At 41.1% G+C, this 22,606-nt stretch overlaps 1 protein-coding gene across 7 annotated transcripts in view; it reads right to left on the bottom strand.

Annotated features, from left to right (window-relative positions):
- Positions 1–4,071: 4,071 nt before the first annotated feature.
- The window catches only part of rgs12b (regulator of G protein signaling 12b), a 42,630-nt gene continuing 24,095 nt past the window's right edge, over positions 4,072–22,606 (bottom strand). For 2 of the 7 annotated variants that reach the window (XM_040004894.1, XM_040004895.1), the window contains exons 6-19: positions 17,861–17,882; positions 12,291–12,460; positions 12,009–12,101; positions 11,751–11,894; positions 10,725–10,907; positions 10,172–10,322; positions 9,751–9,845; positions 9,400–9,612; positions 8,859–8,932; positions 8,627–8,753; positions 8,447–8,543; positions 8,271–8,341; positions 6,473–6,644; positions 4,072–6,123 (exon numbers count right to left, since the gene is read on the bottom strand). In XM_040004894.1, the coding sequence (XP_039860828.1) occupies positions 5,513–6,123; positions 6,473–6,644; positions 8,271–8,341; positions 8,447–8,543; positions 8,627–8,753; positions 8,859–8,932; positions 9,400–9,612; positions 9,751–9,845; positions 10,172–10,322; positions 10,725–10,907; positions 11,751–11,894; positions 12,009–12,101; positions 12,291–12,460; positions 17,861–17,882 (2,223 nt within the window). In that variant the 3' untranslated portion in view covers positions 4,072–5,512. The remainder of the gene's footprint in view (positions 6,124–6,472; positions 6,645–8,270; positions 8,342–8,446; positions 8,544–8,626; positions 8,754–8,858; positions 8,933–9,399; positions 9,613–9,750; positions 9,846–10,171; positions 10,323–10,724; positions 10,908–11,750; positions 11,895–12,008; positions 12,102–12,290; positions 12,461–17,860; positions 17,883–22,606) is intronic. The other 5 variants (XM_040004897.1, XM_040004896.1, XM_040004899.1 and 2 more) reach the window with 5 other exon arrangements.

The raw sequence follows: 22,606 nt of genomic DNA, 5'->3' as shown, positions 1-22,606 counted from the left end.
GTTAGAAAGAATGCAAATGTAAGATACATCTGCACTGGTTTCTCTTTTTAGGCGCAGAAGCTAAATCCATCTTTTAAACACAGTCTGTTTGGCATAATAGCTAAATTATGACCACTGCCATTAGTAAGTGTCATCTAGAGCCTGTAGGGTGACATTAGTATCAATGTTCAGCCCATGTAGCTGTTAAGGATTCATACTTTTTTGTACTGCACACAGAGATAATCGTGTATTAATGAGTCAGCAATAATTTTAAATTGCAAATTCTTTATATTCTACAATGCATTGTCATTAAAACGATCAAAAGCTTTATGTGAATACTTGTAATCAAACCACAACCAAAAGCTGCCAGTGGAAAAAAATATTGGCATTTGATATGTGGGAAAAAAGTGTGAAATAAGTTTTTGTGCTTTAGTACATCTGCAGTGTGAGCATATAGCCACCACTGAGCTGTAAATGCTGTGTATGAGCACACAGTATGGAATTGGGACACAGCTTTGATTAATCTCAGGCTGCCATCCACTAATAGCAGCCCTCAGTAGGGAGGTCTGAGAGCAGCTGCACAGTTGTTGACACTGGGCCCTTAGCCTCCACTTTCAAACTGAGACAATATTTCAGCTGCTGTAGAGAACATCCGCATGGTGTGAGTAACAGACAATGACCGCAGCCCAGACAGTCTGTGAACCAGCCAAACGCTGGGCTCCTTAAACAAAAGTTGCTTTCAGTTTGCTCCGGTCGATCTGCCCTTTGCCCTCACTGTGCTCCACTTGTCTCTTGGCTTTGTACATGGAGGGCAGCTCTGAAGTCTGGTACACTGCTGACCTCATCCTGCTGCCTCGGCACCGCAGCTCTAAAGCCACACCTTCCCATTTCCTGTCTAGCTCTGAACCATGATGGCCTCGCAGGTCAAGGGACCCTCTGCAGGTTGGCCTGGCGTCTTCTGCGTCACAGCTGTGCTCAATTTTGTCCAAATCCAAGGCTCGTTTTGGAGTTATGTGGTTAGAACGAGAGGAAGGCGATTTGGATTTGCGGCGTGAACGAAGAGGTGGTCTCGGTGGAGGCGGAGGTGGAAGAGGAGGTGATGGAGCGATGGGTGGGTTGGAAGTTGTCCTTCTGTTGGGCATTTTAAAATCCCCTCCACCTCTTTCCCTTCCTCTTCCCCTATGTCTGTCTTTACCTGAGGAGGAAGAGGCTGCTTTTAAAAGACAAATGGATAGAGGGAGAGATGGAGGAGAAATGGCTAAGCACTCAATGCCACTGCAAACACCCCACATGCAGGAAACACTCAGAGGAAACTCAAAATGCCATGAATTTCTTGAAAAGAGTGTGCAGCAGAGAGAAGGCGAGAGAGATAGAGAGAGCTGGGAGGCAATAGGAAACAAAGTGAATGTGACAGATATTCCCATGCTGGCTGTTGGCTATGACATCATGGGAAAGATGGTTAGATGGCAAATACTCTGTGTGCATCTTTGCGAGTGTAAAGACCCCGACTTTAATGCGGGCTGCTGCCATCTACTGGCCACGAGAAGGAGGGACACACGTTCTCATTTGTTAAAGGTTGAGTTGAATTTGATGAGTCGAACTTTGTGTTTAGCACCAGTTAGCAAAAAAAGAATATCTAAAGACACGCATGGGAAGTTTAAAAACTTGCTTTTGAGTCTTTCAGGATTCATTTTACAAGAAAAGCAGGCTGCAGTGGTCCAGTAGTTCACCTCTTTGCAACTCCACACCACCCCTTGACTTTTTTTAAGTCAAATTACTTGAAGCATTTGATCAAGCTTCAAACATCAGCCGAAGAAACTTTTTTCACGTTGTACTCAAGAGTTTGCCGACACAGCTGATTTCACTTATTGCCTGATTAGACCCGTTCTCAGTCCCATGTGATTCATGTGACAGCCCACTCCCTCTGCTGTCAGCTTCTCTGTACTTGTTAGGGAGAAACTGCACCTTTGCCATTTTACTCCTATATGCAGCTGTGATGTATAATTCTCAAGAGCGCTGGCTGAATTAAACCTGAATAGAGTCTAATCAGTGAGAGTGACTGAAAATACCTGTGTGAAAGGCCTTGATTGATTGTGGGCTGTTTTGAATATTCCACTGAATTACTTATTAATACCGTAATAAAGCAAATACATGAAACACTTTAGGACTCGGGAGCTCTGTAACTAGGACCAAGACCTGCATTAATATAGCGGAGTCCTTGTTGTCCCAGCTCTATTTTTAAAAAAGGGGGTTTACCTGTTTTTCTCTCTTCATCTCGCTGCCAGTCTAGATTTATTTACCTTTATTTAAACTGAAAATCCCACTGAGATCCAGTTTCCCTTACAGGGGAGACCTGACCAAGGTAGCAGCCATACAAACTCAACAAATGCAACAAAAACAACATAAAATGAAGGTTTTGCAACATAATATACAACAAAAACACTCTCAGAAAAATGTCCGTGTGTCCTTCACCGTGTTCCTTAAGATGCTTTTAAATTCAGGCCTAGATATCAGTGTGTTTAAGATGATTATATTCATTTGAGGAGCACAATGAGGAGCAAATATTTTTAGCATATGGACATGGACCCAGCATGAGCCATTGAATTTAAACCCATTATTCATATACCAGCTTCTGTAACCAAACATTTCCCAGTTAGCATGACAAAAGAGGACTCACCGGGTCCTGTGCTATGAAAACAAGAATTACACCCACAGATTGGTTTGCTCAGAGAACTAGATTATCCCCATGTTCACAGACACAGATGCTTGTTTTTATCCCTTTTATCAATGTCTACTCTATCAGCAGAGGCCTCTGGTAACTACTTTAGAAAACCAGAACTCCTCTGCCTCATACGTCTCACTTGGACGGTAACTTGATTTAGAGTGGGCATAAAGTGAAACAGGCAATTGCAGTTCATCTCTCTGTTTCAATATAGACATGTTTTTCTAAATGATCATGACCGGTTAAATAAAAATCAGTCTCTGCTGTCGTCACATGTTAACCCCGGAGGAAACGCAAACACAGCGAACAACAATGAAGAATTATTCTAACGGTAACCACGACAGAATAAGATCCTCATGTGATGTGAGAGATGCACAGATATAGACGATCTTTCTAAGTAAGCGCATGCATGTGTGAAGTGTGTAAAATGAGCATCGGTGTATGTATGTGTGTGTGTGTGTGTGTGTGTGTGTGTGTGTACGAGGATGAGGAAGAAACAGGACCTGGTTTTGTTTGGTGACTACCAAATAGCCCAGCATGATAAAGCTTGCTTAACAAGGCATTGAGCAGAGGGGAACCCATGCATAGCTAATAACCCAGTCCTCCAAAAATCCTTTGTACCCCAAAACAAAAGCCCTGTCCTTTTACACACACACACACACACACACACACACACACACACACACACACACACACACACACACACACACACACACACACACACACACACGGCAACAGAGAGAGGAGAGGAATATCAAGTACGATAGGAGAGAAATTATACAGATGGAGCGAAGTAGACAGAGGTCAACTAAAGGATCTATTGTATTTTCTTAGCTGTAATAGAAAAGAATTTGAATAGAGTAGCTGTCAGCGATTTCATGAATTTAAAAACTTTAAGTCTAATGACCTGAAATACAAACAGAACTTTTTTCCTGGGCGTGGAAGAAGTGCTCAGATCTTTCACTAAAGTTAAACTATTAATTCAACTATATAAAACACTAGTAAAAGACTAATTACAAAATTAAAATATGCTATCATTACATGTTTCTTAACTGTGAAAATAAAGCCAGAATTTCAATAGTGAAGAGCCAATAGACGACTGAATTTGTAATAATTGCTTTTCTCACCTTTACTTCACATATTAGTTCTCATGTCAGATTTAAACAAACTCAAAAGGTTGCTTGAGTTATAACACTATTTTGATGGCATTCCCAAAAATTCCCTCTTCCGGGATTTTTTTTTTTTTTAACACTGTCCCAATTTTTGTGCCTTCTAGCTGGAAAACCTCAGAGGCGCACACTCGAAATACATCCAACAAATCGGATATTATTGAAACTCTGAGAAAAGAAAGGAGGTCGCTCACGTAAGAGTTCAACACAGAGTTTAACCTCTAAAACATTTATTTGATCTATTTACAGACAGTACAGTTCGCTGAACAGAACAGAGGAGAATTGATTCTTATTGTGACACAACTGAAGAAACAGTATTGCAATTCAACAATGACTACAGCAATATGGTGGCTTCACAAAGTAGACTATATACAAATTAATACTTTTAACTGATAGAAGGTAATTTTGAAGAGGAGGAGAGATGAAGTGATATACTCTCGATGATGCAGAAGCCATATTAAAACCTTCGGCAGTTTTTACGGTTTTGACTCATTTGTACAATTCTACTTTCTACCACAGCCTCTGCACAGAAGCGACAGCTTAACGATCTGTTGACTGAACATGAAATGACGAAGAAGAAGAGTGAATTGTTCTACCACAGAAGCTTCCGGATCGTTTGGTCAGAATGCAAGACTGGATGCACGAGCACTCGCGTCCTGTTTTTTATTTTCTGTGAGAAATGCCTGAGGTGAGAGAATAGGTGTGGAAACCCAGAAGTTGCTGTGCTTTAAAGAGAGTCTGAGTAAATGTTACTTCTGCATACTCTACCCATAATGAGATCAGGCCTGCTGCATGCTCAAAAGCTTGTAATAAGTTCAAATATCACATGGCTCACTTGTAAATCTGAAATGTGCTGCAGCTGGATCTGAATGTGGAACACCTACTGACTCTTGATAGATATGAACTGTTTTCTGGAAAGATGGCAGTCACAGTGGCTGCTTGAAAAGTTAAAGAGAAGAAGTGAGAGTAAAATTATTTTAAAAAAAAAAAAATGTGGAGAGTCTTGTTTATAATTGGCTAAAGTGCATTGTTAGAATCTGTACATTGAGGGGCTAGAGGATGAAGTCTGGCACCGGCTATAACCATTTCATCCTCAACCTGCCCTCAAGTTTTCGTCTCCAGAAAGAAATCCACAGCAAGTCTGCTCAAAAGTTCACACAGATGCACACCATGCAGACAAAGTTCTAGGGAGAAGTTCTGTTCAAGCTTAATGCATCCGTTCTTCCTCACTTTGTGTGCCTGACATATTTTATCTTAGATCTGTTGTTGACTCACAGTGGATTGCTGGACGCAAAGTAGGGATGTAGCACACACAGCACTTAATCAAGTCAACGTATTTACTTTGACTAAATGAACTAATTGTTGATCTATGCTATATTTTGTTTATATTAGTTGTGTGCATTTTTACACAGATCTGAGCGAAAATGCTGTGATGTGTAATAAATTGTAGAAAGTGATCTTTATAACTGAAAGTCACTGGATTATTTGGTTAAATGGGAGGAGGAGCTCTAGATGCATTTTGGACTGTTCAACAACAGACAAACAGCGGTCAAGTTCATACTGACTCCGGCAGGACTCCAGTCCCGCTTACAGTCAGGTGGAAAGAAAAAAAAAGGAGGTGAAACTTTAAAGTTTAAAGAGTTCACACTGGGGGTGTACCTGAGCTAGGCCGACCATCCTGTGCTTGTGATTTGGGACGGGGGTGGGGTTTGCTGGGAAGGGAAGAGGGAGTGACGTAGTTGAGGCTGGGGCTGTTAATGTCCCCCTCGCCCACTAGAGTCAGATCGGAAAGAGTGTCCTCCTCCAGCATCTGGACTGATTCTCCCCTGCCAGAGTCCTGGAGGAGACCTCGCTGGGCTCCCTGACTTGGGTGGATGGGGGAGACTGTGCCAGGAAATGGAGGAGGTGGTCTGCTTCTCTCCCCTCTTCCACTCTCAGTGCCCATTCCAGAGTCCAAGCTCTGGGACTGATGGCTTGCATTAAGCAAGTGGGTGCCGCCTACTCCTCCTCCCCTGTCGCCGCCATTTGCCTTATTGCCCCGGTGACCGCTCCGAGGGAAGCTGCCGTTGTTGGAGTGATGAGAATTAGGGGTGGAGCAACTTGGTTCAGGGTTGTGGGGAGCAGGTGGAGTCTGGTTTGTTGCCACTGGTGACAGGCGCAGAAAGTCTGGGAGCTGCAGGTCGTTTTTGTTTAGCAGGCCTCGCTGGTCGTCTGCTCGGTTGCTCTGAGCTTTGGATATGAGGTCGAAGAACTCTGCAGGAACACACGCACACACAGAGCACAGCGCGCATACACACGCAAACACGTGAAAGTGTGTACAAGTGTTTTCATTTACACAAATTTATAACCCATGTAACATCTTTAAAAAATACAGTAAACACTTTCATTTTCATTCAGTAAACATGCAGCATTGTGTGTTAATCAATTAGACAGGTCAAAGCTACATTCAGTATAAGCAGAGGTGACTGTGCTACATATAGCTAGCTTTGAAAGCATTTGGTGCTTCTGTAATATCGCAGACAGGCAAAAGGGTTAATGTAATCACAGCCACACAGCTACAGAAACAAAGGAGAGAGATAGAGGGAGGTTGTTCAGTCTTTACCTTCAGCTTCGTCTATATTAATCTTTTTCTGCTTTCTTTTCTCCGGAGCCTTATGGAGAGAGAGAGAGTGGTTGGGCAAGGGCTGGCTGCTTGTGTCAAGGCTGGGCCCAGCCCTGCCGTTTTCCCCTTGGGGATGGGCTGAACCGGCTTTCCCTGAAGGCCTGTCCTCCCCCTGGGAGCCACAAGGAGAGCGGAGCAGGGCATTAGAGCCCTGATGAATCATTGTGGAAGTATGGGAAACAGTAATGACAACAAGTGGGGACCAGTACTACTGATGGTGAGGAGGGTGACAAGTTGTAAATAAGAGGTGTGATCAAAAGGTTTCAAAACTCTGGCTATAAAAAGCAAAAATCCGAGTTGTCTCTGTGTAAAGTGCTGCAACACTTCCAGCACTTCTGGTAGATTTAAATCACTCCTAAAAATTCCCCTTCTGAGTACTCGCATCTGGCTCTCTGCAACGTGCACTGGATTTTGTCAGGATTTGACATGTTTGTCTAGAATAGAGAACAAAGCTGACAGGCACCACATTTTAGGTTTTTCCATCCAAAGTTCTCCTTTTAACACCTCAGGATATTGCAGTAGAGCATGGATGGCCTGACCCTGGGGGACACAATTTATACCCCATAAACTACTGGATGTGACACAATGAGGAGCATGCTCCTTTTTGTGCTTCTGACCGAATTCTTCAGGGTTACTGCGGGTCTGGAAAATACTCGATGGTCTGTGGGTCGGAGCCAGAGTCTGGCATTACCTGACATGGTTGTTTGACACAGAAGTTGAGTTTTGATTTCCATTTTTGTCCGAGCTCCATGGTGATACTGTCGGCAGGCACTTGCAAGGGGTCAGAAGGGAACTTCTAGGGAGAGATCTAAAAGTAGCAGAAGAACTGCAAGTAGTGCAGCGCTTTGCAACGAGCTACCCTTGAATTTGTGTTAAAAATCTTTTTTTTGCTTAATATTTTTAGAGTTCTGGTTCCTTGTAAAAACAATTTAATGGGCAGTGATTGACATGAGTTTCACTGATTTGGGCTGTTTTGAAAAACAATTAAATGGGATCAAATCATCGGCTGTTTTGCGATAAAGAATCAGTGACAGGTACTGGAAAAACTTCAGACATATGCAGTTGATCAAAGACAGCTGAGATGTTCCATTCAGACAGCCATAATGTCCATTGTGTGCACTAAGCATCATCAACGTGTAGGCTAACAGTAGCATACACCACAACACAAGAGGGACCAACTATCAACTACTTAAAGCTGCACTACTAAAGATTGAAGAATCAATAAGGAAGGCGATGAATGACCACTTCAGCTGGTCATCAAACCCCACTAGCTTCAAGAAACCCAGACAGCAAGTTAAAGTTCTACTACCACCACGAACTACAACCCTTCAAGTGCCCAGAGAGAGTTTTTGAGGTTCCGATACCCGGCAAAAGCTCTATGAACACGAGCTCACATTGCCCAGCGGGTGGGTTTGTTATGGAAAAAAAGAGAACCAGAAACCAGAGAGAAAAGTTGATGATGCATTCGGCCACAGGCAGACCACAGTAATGGAACATTAGGAACCCTGACAGTGTGACGAGGTTATCTGCCCCACAGCAACAGTCCACATAGACACAGACACAGCCACATAATACACCTGCACATTTGTACCACATTGCAAACAGACATGGGTGATTGAAGACAGCAACAGAGACACTTAGTAGCGTGATATCATCAACCAGGCAGTGGAGACATTCGGTGGGTTATGGAACATTCCAGAGCAAGAAATTGGAAATAAGAAGCTGTAGGAGATCTTACTGTTGTTGATTGGTTTCTGCTTGTAGAAGCCGGGAGGTGACTCTTAGAGGGAGCTACTTTCTGTTTGTCTGCTGAACAACACCGGCGTACAGATACACATGCAAAAGGAATAAGAAATGAGACAGTTTTCACATTTGGTATTGACAGGAGAGTGTGTGTGAGTATGTGTTCCTCACCTTTTCCAGGAGAATGTTCTGCTACATCTAATACCACTCGAAGGCCATCCAGGTTGGAAATAGGAAGACCTAAATCTAAAGGCTCGGACTCTCCACTCTGCATCACACAGACACAAATTCAATAAGAGTTTGATATCATTACCTACATGCCTTTCTGCAGTCTGAGGAGGAGTGACTTACAATGCGTGCCACCAAGTCAGAAAGGTGCAGGCCATATTTGGCCACAACAGGTCTCAGGACTTCAGTCACCGGCTTCGTAGGCTTCGCTTTCAGACCCACTGATCGGTTGATGGGAACCAAGTCCAGTCTATATTAAAGGAATACAGAGTTACCATTCTGAAATAGCAACTTTAATGTAAACCAAGCTTTTAAAGTCAGAATGCGCCAATGTGGAACTGGTTTTGTACTGCACCTGAACAGGGTGCGCTTTTCTAGTCTGAGGTCCCGAGAGCACAGAGTCATACAGTCTTGGTCCAAAACAAGTGGCTGAGAAACAGAAAAATAAGCACATCAATCATTAAAGAAGTCCGGCTAGTTGCATGGTCATAAAGGTTGACAGTTGTAGCTTCTTTAGGTAAAAATCGCCATGCTCACAACAAGCTAAAAAAAAGTGCCTGACACGCTTTGAACATAGGAAGTTGATGTATGGTATTTCTAACATTTTGACAAATTGCTTCTTTGTTTGAGAGTGAATAAAAGTATTAAAGCTGTTCACCATGAAGCCAAAACATTATCTTTAAATAGAGTAATATGCTAGTTTTATAAAGTGAGGATGAACTACTAGGCTGGAAGCTAATTAGTTTATCCTGAGCCCCATGTTAATTAAAAACAGACAAGAAAACCAAGCCAGACCTACTTTTGTTTGTTTGTGTCATGTGGAATTATTTTTGATTTGTACAGAAGCTTTGAAAAAAAGGATCTTTAAGACTGAACCATATCTAACAGAGTTTTACCTTCTCCCCTCCAACCAGGAAGAGGTCTATAGCTGCCAGGTTGATGCAGAGCTTCTCACAGATGCCCAACAGCAGGTCTCTGATGGACACGCCTGCCCTCAGTGGCACAGAGCAACACGAGCCATCTGGCAATGTTATATTACACTGCCTGAAGGGGGCGCCGCCTCCTCCCCGCTCTGCTGACACTGACAATGCACTACGAGAAACATCACCCTGGGAGAAGAAGAAAAAGGTGAAAAGTAAAAACTCTGATTAAAAAAAAAAAGTTGTTATTTTAGTTTTAAAGGAGAAGCTGAAGGTGAAGCCGCTCCATGCTGATACGCATCTGATCATGTTTCTTTCCAGACTGACCTCATTCCTTCCCAACCCTGACGTCCCAAGCTCCAGGCTGGCTCCTGAAGACAGCGAACCCTGAGACTCACGGCGCCCATTGCTGCCAGCAAAGTCTAATAAAAAAACAAACCAAAAATATCATTAGTCGTGTCGAGAAAAAAACAGACGCAATCATTTCAAACCTAAATTGACAGCAATAATCGAGCTTATGTAGAAAAGAGGGAAAAGACGAAATGAGTTTTATCTGTATGTTTAATTTAGCAAGTTCTTTAGAATGTCAAATGCAAACAGCTTTTTGGGATCTGCACACAATCAGTTTTCGGTGACCTTTATGATGAAAAAATAACTGTACGGCAACTGACATTTTCTAGAAATATGTTTTCCTTCCTGAAAACTCTTAATCTGCAGGAATTCAATGGAAAAAAAGAAAAAGACTGACTGTAGTTAAAGTCTGTCAGCTCTCGTTTCTTGGGCCCTTTGCCAAAACTCCTGTTTCGGGACCAAGAGAAAAACATCCCTTTCTTCCGATCTCCCGAATCATCTCCTCTGTCCTCATTTACAGATCGACCCGATTTGCTCTTTTTGTCCTCCTGTATGACGCAAACAAAAACAAAGAAGAGCACAAACTGGTAAAAACATACAGAAGTACACAAATAATCAGAAAAAAATAGTTCTTGTAATCCCATTACAGTACACAAAAGTGCAAATGCACAAGACAGCTGCTGATATTTTAGCCCACAAATTATTTTTCTGACGTGCTCAAGATAGTTCACATTCCCTGGCCCACAATTTCTATCAATCCTTAATAATAAAAGGATCCCATTTGAATTTTACAATAAATGTGATCACAGTAGCCTCAACAAACTCCCGTAACCTTCTACGTCTATCAGGAGGGTCCAAACCACACTGTTTTTTTAAAAGTTAAGAACAAAGTTTTTGTTTCAAACTAAGCTCTGTTGCATTGCAGGGTAGAAAGCTTTTTGTTGAATTACCTTCTTGGGTGTAGAGAGGTTGGAGCGGTCAGAGCCAGTGGTGCTGTGTTTGGAGGTGGGGCTGCTTGGGATGTGGTAAGGATCAGGCAATGGTCTGCCCTCAACCTCTGCCAGCATACACTCCTGGTACAGCAGAGACTTGAGAAACCTTGTGTAACTGTCAAACTTCATCAGGTTGAAAATCTAAAGGGGTGAAGAGAAAGGAAAAGGTGATGAGTGATCAAAAGAAAAGAGCAAAGCAAAAACGAAAGAAGAACAAAAGATTGTGCCCACAATCAAACACTACAGAATACAGAGAGAAAACAAGAGAGGAGGAGGATTGTAAAGGTTAAGAAACAGCAGCAAAAACTGACAGAAGGAAAGCAAAAAAAGACAAGAGGTTCAACACAACAAAAAATGATTAAACTAAAATAAGATTATATTATTAGATCAGCAAGTCTATAAACCTAATGAATATTTATTACTATTTTTCTGGATTATTTTTTTGGATGAACAGATGAAGAGGAAATGATGCAAGTATGTATGTTAGTGTTTATATGTTCAATTCAGCATTTGTATGTAAGTCTGAACCTACATCTTTCCTAAACAGTACCATGAGATCCTGGAAAAGATGTGATGTGTGATGTGCAAAAGTACAGAGGGTGCTGGTAGGGATGCCCTCCTAGCCTTGTGACTTTTATCTTAGTCTGAACATCTGAGCTGAGCTGTAGAAATCAATAGCGCTTTTCAGCAAATTCAACCCCTTCATAAAATACACATTTATGAAGCCATTCGCATCCAAGATACTACACAGCAATAAAAGAGAAATACTTGACCTTTTGGGCACTCAACACTGTTGCCCATTTTCAATAAGAGTTTGTTTTTCATTCAGTTTTATAAGTAATGACACATTCATCCTTCTGGGAAACGCTCTTTTCACTTTGTTCTGATGGGGAAGGTCAAGTCAGTGTCACTTAAGCCTTTCAAACGTTACTGCGTATCACCTTGAGGCTTCAATAAATAGTTTTTTCTCACTTAGTATACTACCTGTAGTTGCTGCTCCTTGAACATGTCGGGTTTGGGGGCATTGAGGATGTCATCAGCAAGCTGAGCTTGACTGTCAATGTTAACTGGTGTTGTAGCTTTACTGGACAGGAAGGTGTTGTAGATCTCCCTGGCTCGTTGAGAGAGCTGGAAAAAAGGCCAGCAGAAATTGAGAGAGGTGATTAACACATAACTTCATCCCTCATTATTACTAAAAAAAAATCCTGGATGGATGTGTGTCATCGGATAATAACACGCTACCTGTTTGTTGTCGTTCTCAGGGACATGGCTGAAGAATTCGCACGCTTGCCAGAACAGGATATTCTCTTCACTGAACTCTTTCTTTAGGAACTCCTTTAGCAAAGGAATAAAAATGGTAATGATTTAGAAAAGTTTGATCAGACAGAGATGCATATATATGATACTGCCGACACAAAAAAACTACCCTGCACTTTTCAGTACACCATTAGAAAGAGTTGCTTAAAGTCATTTATCTGTCATGAGCATGCGCAGGCCAACACCAGCCAGACGTTGTTATAGTACCGAGAAGTAGCGGACCCCCACGGGGTCCTGCAGCAGTCTCTCAAAGCACACGGCCCAGCTGGCCACTCTCCTCTCAGTGTGGCGCCGGTGGCTCTGGACACTAGGCAGGCTGGCATTACTGTTGAGGCTGTTGTCACTGCTGCAGCCCTGCAGCTCCACGCTGTTCAGCTCTGTTCACACACACACACACACACACACACACGCATGTCAAGTGAGTTGAGTTAATTATTATTATTGATGAAGTTCATTTTTTGATTTAATTTCTATTTTAATTACACAAGTGCATTGAAAGCAGCACAGCCTTAGGCTATATGGTCCAGATTATTTTAGTTATAATATAAAGCTCTTCTTTTTTTTCTCAGCCTGTTTTCTTCTGATTGCTGGAGCTTTTGAGTACCTGAAGGCAGGCCTATCAGCAGCATGGGACTTACCAGGGAAACAGTGTCCCAGGAGACAGTCCTGTGAGACTTTCTCTTCCCACAGACATACCTGCTGTGGATTTCCATTGTTTTTGTTTTTTGCTTTTTAACTCTCAGAGTGTTATTGAGCAAACTTTCATCAGTACAGTCGCAACAAATCGGATACAAACTATGTGATTGATTATGGTACATCAGATTTTTTTCTCCAGATGATTTGTTGTAAATAAACGTCCCTTATAAGTCCCTTTAACCCAGTGTTTCATAAATAACCAAAACAATAAAATATAACTAGTTTGATACAGTGAAGGTCTAAGATCATATAAAACGACACGTTTACACTCAAATGTAAATTACCTTACAGCAAATATCAGGAAATTCATCACATGAACATTTTTTGTAATTTAGTTGATGACAAATGATGCAGTCATCTAAGATTCTGTATCATGTGATACTCCGATTTACAAAGTTCACATCAAAGTGAATTTCCATGGAAAAACAATTCATGAATACAATGAAAAAAATACGCACTTCCTCTTTTCCTAAGGTCAAATCTGCATGTAGCCACGCTTCACTTGTTATCTTTGTGTAACAATTATATTTCCTTATCCAGATCATATACTTGAGAAGAACCAAACTGGAATTGAAACATTACCTTTAATTACCTTTCCACCTTTAACAGTGGAAATACTATTGCTATGGTACACACCCTTGGTTAAAGATAAGCTGTATCACTGTATTTCAACAGACCATTTACATAGATTTTTGCATTAACGCGTCATCATTCTGTTTATTTTTCCCACTGCTACACCACAGTGGAGCCATGTCCCTAATGCTTAGACAAAATCAGGAGACAGAGAAAGAGTCACACTGAGAATAACCATAATGGAGCTTGAGGCCTGATGAACTGAAAATGGGTTGCTAAGTTGAGATAAAACAAAACACAAGAACAGCCAGCGGGAAGACATCACCGGTCAGGTGCCCTAAACGACGCACATCCTGTAAATAAACTAAAAAGACCAGTATTGAGCCTACAGCTAAGGTCTTACATGACTTAAAACTTGGAAAGATACGAGGCTATTAACCGAAAGTCCATTGTGAATTCTGCTTCTGCACATTTTTCTTGCGTTTAATGTTATCAGTGACAGTGTTCACATAAAAGGTTATCTCTAATCAGTTTTTCCAAACCGCTTGGCTCATTCATTCGTCTTCAGTTCTCAGCGGCATAGTAAACAACTACAGGGGCTCCTCCTAACATTAACAGCAATCTCTCACTGTGACCGAGAGGCAAACATTTATCCATGTATTGTCTAAACCAAGTATCCTGTTCCATGTCACAGGAGCTGGAGTCTATAACAACACACAGCCAGGACTAATTATCAGTGTATCAGTGAGACAGGCTTATAATACAAAGTCATGGCACAAAAGAAACAACAGGCTTAAAACGACCAAAAAAAAAAAAAAAAAGCCTCAGACACGATTTCTTGGAGGTTTTGTTATTTACTTGCTTTACATATATTTATTTCTTTACCTTGCATATTTTCCTCTGCAAAAAATTCAAAAATCTTAAAAGTGAATCTTTCACATTTTTCTCAGCCAGAGTTTTACTTGTCTGCAGACACAGCTAAAGGCAACACTTATTATACTTTTTCCTAGCTCCCATGAAGTCTCTGCAGTGGAGTCACAGCTGGCAGACATCTGGATCCACACACAGTCTTGGGTCCACCCTCTGATGATGACAATTATGTCATTTAGATCTAAGCAGATGCCTGTATCTCCCAGAAAGCAACTATAAATCATCCAAGCCAACAGACATACCAAACAGCAAGCTTATCCCGATCAGCAACTCCATTTCATGCACACACACACACACACACACACACACACACACACACACTTGCACTCCCTTACAGCAGCAGCCTCCCATAGCACTACACTGAGCACCACCACAGTGCAAACACTACATGACAGAGATCCCAAAGTGTTAACACTGCCTGTCAAGCCTCCAAATCCCAGTTTGATCCATCACTGGCAGGCTGCACTTAAACAAGCCTAAACAAGCCTGATCCAAAAAGTTGGATCTTTACACACCAAGACCCCCAAAAATCTGTAGTGCCAGACACCACAGGAAAAAAACTCCCATCCTCTGTCCACACCCCAAGGCTTCAGAGATGTTTCAATGGCAATTTTTTAATGTTGTTACTAAAAGGCATTTTACAGTGACAATTATGATAAGCAGTGAGTGAGATGAGTAAAGTAAGATTTACAAAAGGAATTTCTTAGGATTCTGTCCAATAACAGAAATTTAAAAAAAAAACTGACACAAAGTTTCTAACTCGGTATTCCACTGAAATTCCATTTAATTTTCAATAGATGAGAAACAGCACAGCAAACACAAAGTGAACTGTAGGAAAACCACAACACTCAATCATTGCCCCACTCAGACTTTACAACATTAACAGCTGCTGTACAGACAGACAGGTTAAACTCATTTATTATCCACCTGTCAAGTGGTAGTTCCAAAACCATCTGTCTAACAAGCAATCTCCATCTTGTGGTATTTTTCTTTAACTTCCTTCACGGGCCTAAAAAAAACAAACTGAATTTTCAACATGAAAAACCTTCTGCTGTCCAACATGTTGGCCTCATTGCTTCCCTGTGAACAAAATCTGCATTTCCTTCAGTTGGAAAAACAAGTATTCAAAGCTCCAGCTATCTCCTCACCTGGGTAAAGCTGGTAGGAGCCTGTGTGGTGCCAGCGGGGCAAGTAGCGAATCCTAAGGGGTAACCAAGTCCCTCCATCCATAATCCCCCTATCGGGGCCCCTCATGAACTCCAACACAAGAGATCTGAACGCATAGTCCAAGAAAGGGCCCACATACACACACTCACACACACTTTTACACCAAAAGAGAAACAGAGAGAAGGTGGGAAATGGAAAAAGAAGGAGGATATAATGAGAAAGAGAGAGAGAGAGGTTGCTGCTGGTGAGCAACCTGGATGACAACCTGAGAAAGCACAGAGAGAGTCAGGTCACAACATGCACACGCACCTGCATGTGCATTCACACAGCTCTGTGAGCTTCCAGCCAGGGTAACCGATACAAGCACACACAGGCCTCAGAAAGATGAATAATTCAAAGCCGAGAGAGAAGGGAGATAAAAATGCCGGGCACACGCGCGCGTATACATAGTGACACGGACACACGCACACGCTGCAGTATTGATGAGGAGCTTGTTAAAGGAAGGCCACTACTGAGGCCAATGAGGCCTGCAATACAGATGTTTTGGCGCATCTGGTGGAATCCAGTGGCTACATCAGGGCTGGTATATAAGGAGATGATTTAAAGCTACATTTTACACATTCTTTTAATTTTTTTTCAATAAATCAGTCTAAGCATTGAAATGAGGCAATTTTAGACTTGAGCAATGGAAATGGGCTCCTACATTATGCAGGAGGTAAGCTGGCTAAAATCTAATCGATATACATAATTTATGTATCATAACGTATAGTGATTTTACCCCAAATACAAATAGTTCACGGATGCTCAGTGAAAACATTCTAATGAGCGGCGTGTGTGTGCACAGAGTTACATTTCTCTCACTTGATCCTGGTGACAGTGATCTAACACAAGACAAAACGAGAACATCGTTGCAAAATGAGGAACCTCATTAGTCGCTTAGTTGTCATGTTCCCTATCTCATGCAAGAAAAAATATTAAAGGAGAGAAGTCTCACAAACAACACATTCTATCTTCCAGAGACATGCATTGTGGAAAAAGTGATGATAAACACTTCTACATTCAAGCCCACAGTAAACACGTCCACCATAAAATTCAGAGCTTCCCACCCCCCGTCTTGTTTCTCACCTCCTCTGCATTCTTTTATCTCCCATCTGCCATAAAATTTATCTTTCATATACATTTATGGGGTGTTAAAGCACAGTTTATCACAAATTAGATCCAGTCTAACAAATCATGAAAATACACTGTGCGAATGGTCTGTCATCCTGATTAAAACAACAGTACCAAGACAACTGAAAAACAACAACGACAAAACACTAGAAAAGCACATCCCATGCAGCTTTCCAACAAGTCTCACGGAACTGGAACTGTTAGTTTTTGCATTTTGCTGGCCCCATCATGGGAAGATATGTAAAGTGAGTTATACAACCACTGACGAATGATCAAACAGCCTCTGTAACGCCTTCCCTTTGCAACACCTTCCCAGCCTGGAAACTGGCAGCCTAAATCTGATCAAGGCTTCTTCACAGATATTTGCAAGCCGTGATGAGAATAGGTGAAGTTCTATCTCGTCACCTGGGAGGAGACTTTGTCTGAAAGTTTGTATTAGTACAACTGTTGCAGCGTTTTTTACTTTTAAATATTACACTGTGGTAATATGTGAACCATTATATCTAATCTACATCTCTGTATCATAAATACGCTTCTAAGGATTACAGAAGCAGAAAAAAAAACCTACCAGTTGCTTCGTTATTATATTTAAAAATTTGGCTTTATATTTAGCTTGCAGCCAGCCACCAGCAGCAGAATAAGCACAGGTGTGGCAGAAAAGCAGGCCAAACTAGCTCGCCTGTTGCTAGAGAAGTTACTGAAAGCAGACCAATGTTAGCTCGGTGCTACTGTGAGCATGGCCACGATGAAACGCAAGACCTAAACTGATAAAATACTCCATACACGCTAAATGAACCGCATCCTAACAACTCATGAATGCAAGGTTTTGTACAATTATGGTAAAACTCACAATCGAGTTTTCTTTTCCATTATCGTGCATTTACTGCACTTGAAAAATCTCTACTCTAATTTTACTGAACTTGCAACGTAGAAAAAAAACAGCAAAACTAAACATGTCCCAGCTTGATGAGGACAGAGTCGGAGCACTGAAGGTGGTGTAAAAGCCACCTCTGCAGAGAAATTGATGCATCAAAGTTATGGTGCAAGACAAAACAAGATCACCATTTCTAAAATGATTTCAGAACAGCATTTGTTTTCCCTTTATTTTAGTGCTGTTGTTTTTCCCCCTTCTAATTACTACACAAAACTTTAAATTTTCAATAAAATTCCCCAGCTCAAGTAAGAAGAAGACCTGAAAATGATACTGAAATAATACAAAAATTTAAGGCATATTTACTCACCTCCATCAGAGACTGCAGCAGACTGTAAAAAGCAGAAAGACATGAGTTAGGATCTTTCTTCATCACACAGATGACACACATTAAAATCAGCTCACACAGGGCATGAGGCCCAAGAGGCCAGAGCATGCACTTTTGGCCACATGGAGACACAGACAGACTGACTGAGTTTCTAATAGGAATGATTCCATTATCAACACAGTTTCACATCATGACACAGCCAGATTAGCACCCACATTCATTGTCTTCTGCGTGGGTGGAATCGTCTGTTAACTGGCTGCGCTTGCTCTACAAGAAAACTCAAAAGGGTGGGGCCTACTGTCTGGGTGCATGTGTGAAAAGGTTAAGGATGGGTCCCGTCTCCTTTCAATAGGCAGGTGTGAAGTTTCCCTGCTTATCTCACAATCACAAACAGAGAGATGAAGAAACTCATTCAATCTCCATTTTAACGGTTTTCAACAACACAAACACGCAGATGTTAATACAGACACATAATCAAGCCAAACTTACTTCAGCCTAATATCACATTTCCCTGACACAGACCCAAAACGACACTCAGAAATACACACATATGGCGTACAGCGGGTTTTTCTCTCAGACATGCTGAGCTAGGATGAGATCACTCAACGCAGACATCAGTAATGTAGATTACTGTGGAACAATGCATCACAGTGTGACTCAGGCCAAAGCCGAGCAGGAGACAAAAGAGGGAAAGAAAGGAAGGAAGAAAGAGAAAAATGGTTTGAGAAAGTTGAAAACTCCAAAAAAAAGGGTTCAAAATGGAGCCTAATTTGCAATATGTGTCTTTTTATGCTCTTAATCTAACCGCTACCCTTGCTAATGGCAAACTTTCTGTTTATTCATGTTAAGAGAGCAGCCTGGTACCGAAGTGATCTGTAGGAATTTCCTACAGCGCATTTACCTTTGGGAAATTAACTTTTATTGCGCTCGTCATTACTCAGCACAGACATCAGAGTGTTCTCCAGATGAGCAGAGGTTTCTATAGGTCACACAGTCCATTCTTTAGAAATGCAACAACAAGTTGTGTGAAATAACATTGTTTCTTTCCCCTGCTATGGTTTACTGAATAATAAAATCATTCATTAGAAAGCAAATTAATGTGTTATAAGATCATTTTTATATTATACAATAAAGCTTTGAGCTGCAGCCTCATGTGCCTACTGTCAAACTGAAAGCTTTACTAGAGAGAAAAGTGATGCTATCTCAAAAAAGAAAAAAAAAATCCCTTTTAGTTGTAGTTATTTCATATTCACTTTAATTACCCAGATTTATACCAGCAGCCTAGATTTGGTTTTAGACACATGTGTCTCTGAGGAGTTAAGATAGGGAACAGCATAAGACAAAAGGTCAACAGTAGGAGTACACCTTTGTGTTCAAAAGAGTTACTAAAACTGAAACTGGTATTAAAATAAAAACAGAAGCACCACAAAGTCTAAAAAAAGGCAGTGTCTGCAACTGAGCATTACATTAGGTTCCAAACTATGCAAATTTTACAGTAACTAAAATACTGAAGTGGAAGTTCTGCTATTCTAATAGATTTGTTCACCTAAACACTCGTTAACCAATTTACAAAAACAATAACATTCTCTATTTGTAATAAGCCTACAGCATTAAAATTCTAAAATATCCAGACTCATATTCAATATGCAAACTGGGTACATCTAGTTCATTTGAACCCTTGGTGCTGTCTGTGTATGTGCTACCTGTTGAATTTTGGCCATTTCCTCTCTTAAATCAGATCTAGTCCTGCCCAGATGGTTCTGTCAGTGTAAAGATGTTTTCATACATAAACATCAAACAATTTCAGGTGACCTTGAATTCTCCCTAAGTTACGTAGGTCTGGGGGTTTCCCATGATGCACAGAGTGCTTCCTTATCAATCACTATGTGTTTATATAGCTCTCTGCATTTAATCATTAGTTATTACTAATCTCTGGCTCTCTTCCACAGTCTGTCTTTTGTCTTGTCTTCCTCCCATCACCCCCAACCAGTTGAGGCAGATGGCTGCCCCTCCCTGAGCCTGAGGTATCTTCCTATTAAAAGGGATTTTTTTTTTCCTGCCCGCTGTCCCCAGGTACTTGCTCAAAGGGAGTCATTTGATTGTTGAGGTTTTCTTGGTATTACTGTAGAGCTGTTACCTTGCAATATAAAGTGCAACGGTATATGTGATTTGGCACTATATAAATAAAACTGCACTGAGTTACAATTTTAGAAGAATCAGGATGGAACATTTTTTATAGTTGTCTTTTGCCACATGCAGCAGGAAATTGTCCTCTTAAGATATACTACTGGAAAAACCATGTGTGGTTTAGGTAAGGGAGTTGCCTGGATAGAGAGTGCAAGAGGAAGGACACGAGATGCTCATTCGCTAGTGCGTTACCAGGGAGCTGCTAGGATAAAAACGGGCTAGTGTCCAATCGAACATCCCCGCATGCTGCTCAGTTGAGTGATGTCGAGAAAAGGTCAGGGCTGCAGTACATGTGTGAAAACGGCTAAAGTTTCTCAGGGATTAACAATTCCACACTGTCCCTTGAAGTACAGAGGTTGGCGCCAGTGGATGGAAAGAGATTATTCTGAAGCAGCTGTTTGTGGTACAACCACGAGAGAGGATAACCAAAAATTACCAGAGACACAAAGTGATTACACTTATTAGAGCAAAAATCAGATTCACAACTCACACGTTCCCAACAGCATTTACTGTGTCTATGTGTGTTTCTGTGGGTCAAGACATCCTGGCCTTGTTGTAGTTGTGAAGCCTACAGTATGTAAGCATATGGCCAACATCTGTCAAAGATGTGTCTTTTGTGTGTAGCATGCTTTTTTTTGCATTTATGAATCTGTGTGTGTTCACCCCTATCCCCAATTCAGCGCCAGCATGATCACTTCCAGACACATGCTGTGGTGGAGAGGTTTGGCCCCTGATCGAGGCCCCTCTCCCCCGTTTTCACTTGATTCCCCCTCTAGCCTATTTTCACTCTCTCCTTCCTTTTGTTTATTCTTTTCCCAGAATGCTGTAGCCCCAGTCTTTCTTCCTTTCTCTCACTTATTCCCTTCTCCTTAAATCATTCTCATATTCTTGCCCTCCGTCTCGTTTCCTCAATCATTCCAGTGGTGTTTCCCTTCCTCTTTTGGCAAGTCCGGGTCATTCCTGACAGCCCACAGAGAACGATTGGGGCTTTTCAGACATTCCCTCTTCGAGTTCCTTTCTCAAGCCTCTATCTGTAGAGATGATATGTAGATGGAAAATACTTCAATTTAAGTAGGATACTCTCAAATGTATATCCCACTGTAAGGAACAAATGTGCTGCCAGTTCATAGGTGCCACGTGTGCTACTTTTAGCCTCCACTGGTTTCAGTTATTATCACATCTCCTATAATGTAGGCTGAGGATCGGTTTCTTACAGATATTAGTGGGCCTTTCATGTGTATTGTGGTGAACGCACTGATAAGATCAGCAGAAAATGACACAACTTCAAAGACTGGTGATCATGATTACAGTTGTGGAGAGCTTGTTTGTTGTTGTTGTTGTAGGAAAAAAGCAGAAACTCTATGTGTAGGATGTCAATTCTGGTTAAGCAAGACACAGCTGCAGATAATGGTTCTTTCTTATTAATAAATAACACATTACATCTCAGATTAGAATCCCTTATGATATTATATTGCATAAAAGCCCATTTCTGTGCTATTTTGGACAAAAAAAGACATTTAGATACAAATCTACCTGACTAGTATGATATCTGCATTTAGTTAACATTTTTATCTAATGTTCTCATTACAAGTGGACAAACTGAAACTACAAACTTCATCATATATATGTATACGTATAGTATAAAGCTAATCTCATCAACAACGTGTGAGAGTCAAAAACAATGGAAAATAGAATTAAAAAGAAGATGAAATTATTTGCAAAACATTTAAACAATACATTTATTTGAAAATGCGTCTGTGTTATAAACTGTTTAACCAATTTAGGGCTGCCTATCCTAACTCTCATAGGTTGAGAGGCAGGCCAAGTCTGGACAGGTTGCCAGTCTGTAGCAAGGTTTAGCACAGACAGACAACAATTCATGCTCATATTCACAAGTATGGTCTATTTTAGGATGACTAACAAGCAGAAAAACTGAGGTCCACACAGAAAGGCTCTAGCTGATTGATGCATTTAAACCCACTGATATGGTGAGGTGACAGTGCTCACCACTGCGGCACTCAGAGGTTGGGATATTGGTGAACGATGACAAAACAGCCAGTTTCTTTTTTTTTTTTTTTAATCCTTGGGTCTTGGTTGTCCTGTGGAGTACTAAGAGCACAAACGAAATAAAAAAAGGAAAGAAAAAATGTCCAGTCCAGGGGGAATCCCCCCCCAAAAAAACCCCCATCTTGGCAGAGTGCCCCACACTGTTAGACACAGTTAACTTAGATAACTTAGAGAACTAGATAACAAGGTGATGGCTTCAAATTGTTGTCAAATCACTAGAAACACAAACATGTTCAATTAAAATCCTAAATTTTGAGAAGCTGAAGCTAAGAAATGTTGTTTAATGTAACTTTTTATCATCAGTTGTTGATGTTCTTGTTGACTCACAGATGAATTTATACTAAACAGTCGATACTGGCAAACAACCGTAATGAACCACATCACGACTTTGATCTGGAAATTCACAAAAATGAATGTTTTTGGTGAAAAACTTCATAAGCTTATTTTGGTATTCTAGGAAGCCATGTGCACTGA

Source organism: Simochromis diagramma, unplaced genomic scaffold (assembly GCF_900408965.1).
Source record: "Simochromis diagramma unplaced genomic scaffold, fSimDia1.1 OVJJ01000487.1, whole genome shotgun sequence".
Taxonomy (NCBI): domain Eukaryota; kingdom Metazoa; phylum Chordata; class Actinopteri; order Cichliformes; family Cichlidae; genus Simochromis; species Simochromis diagramma.
Note: the sequence above shows the minus strand (reverse complement) of the source record. Positions and strands in the feature narration are given on the sequence as shown.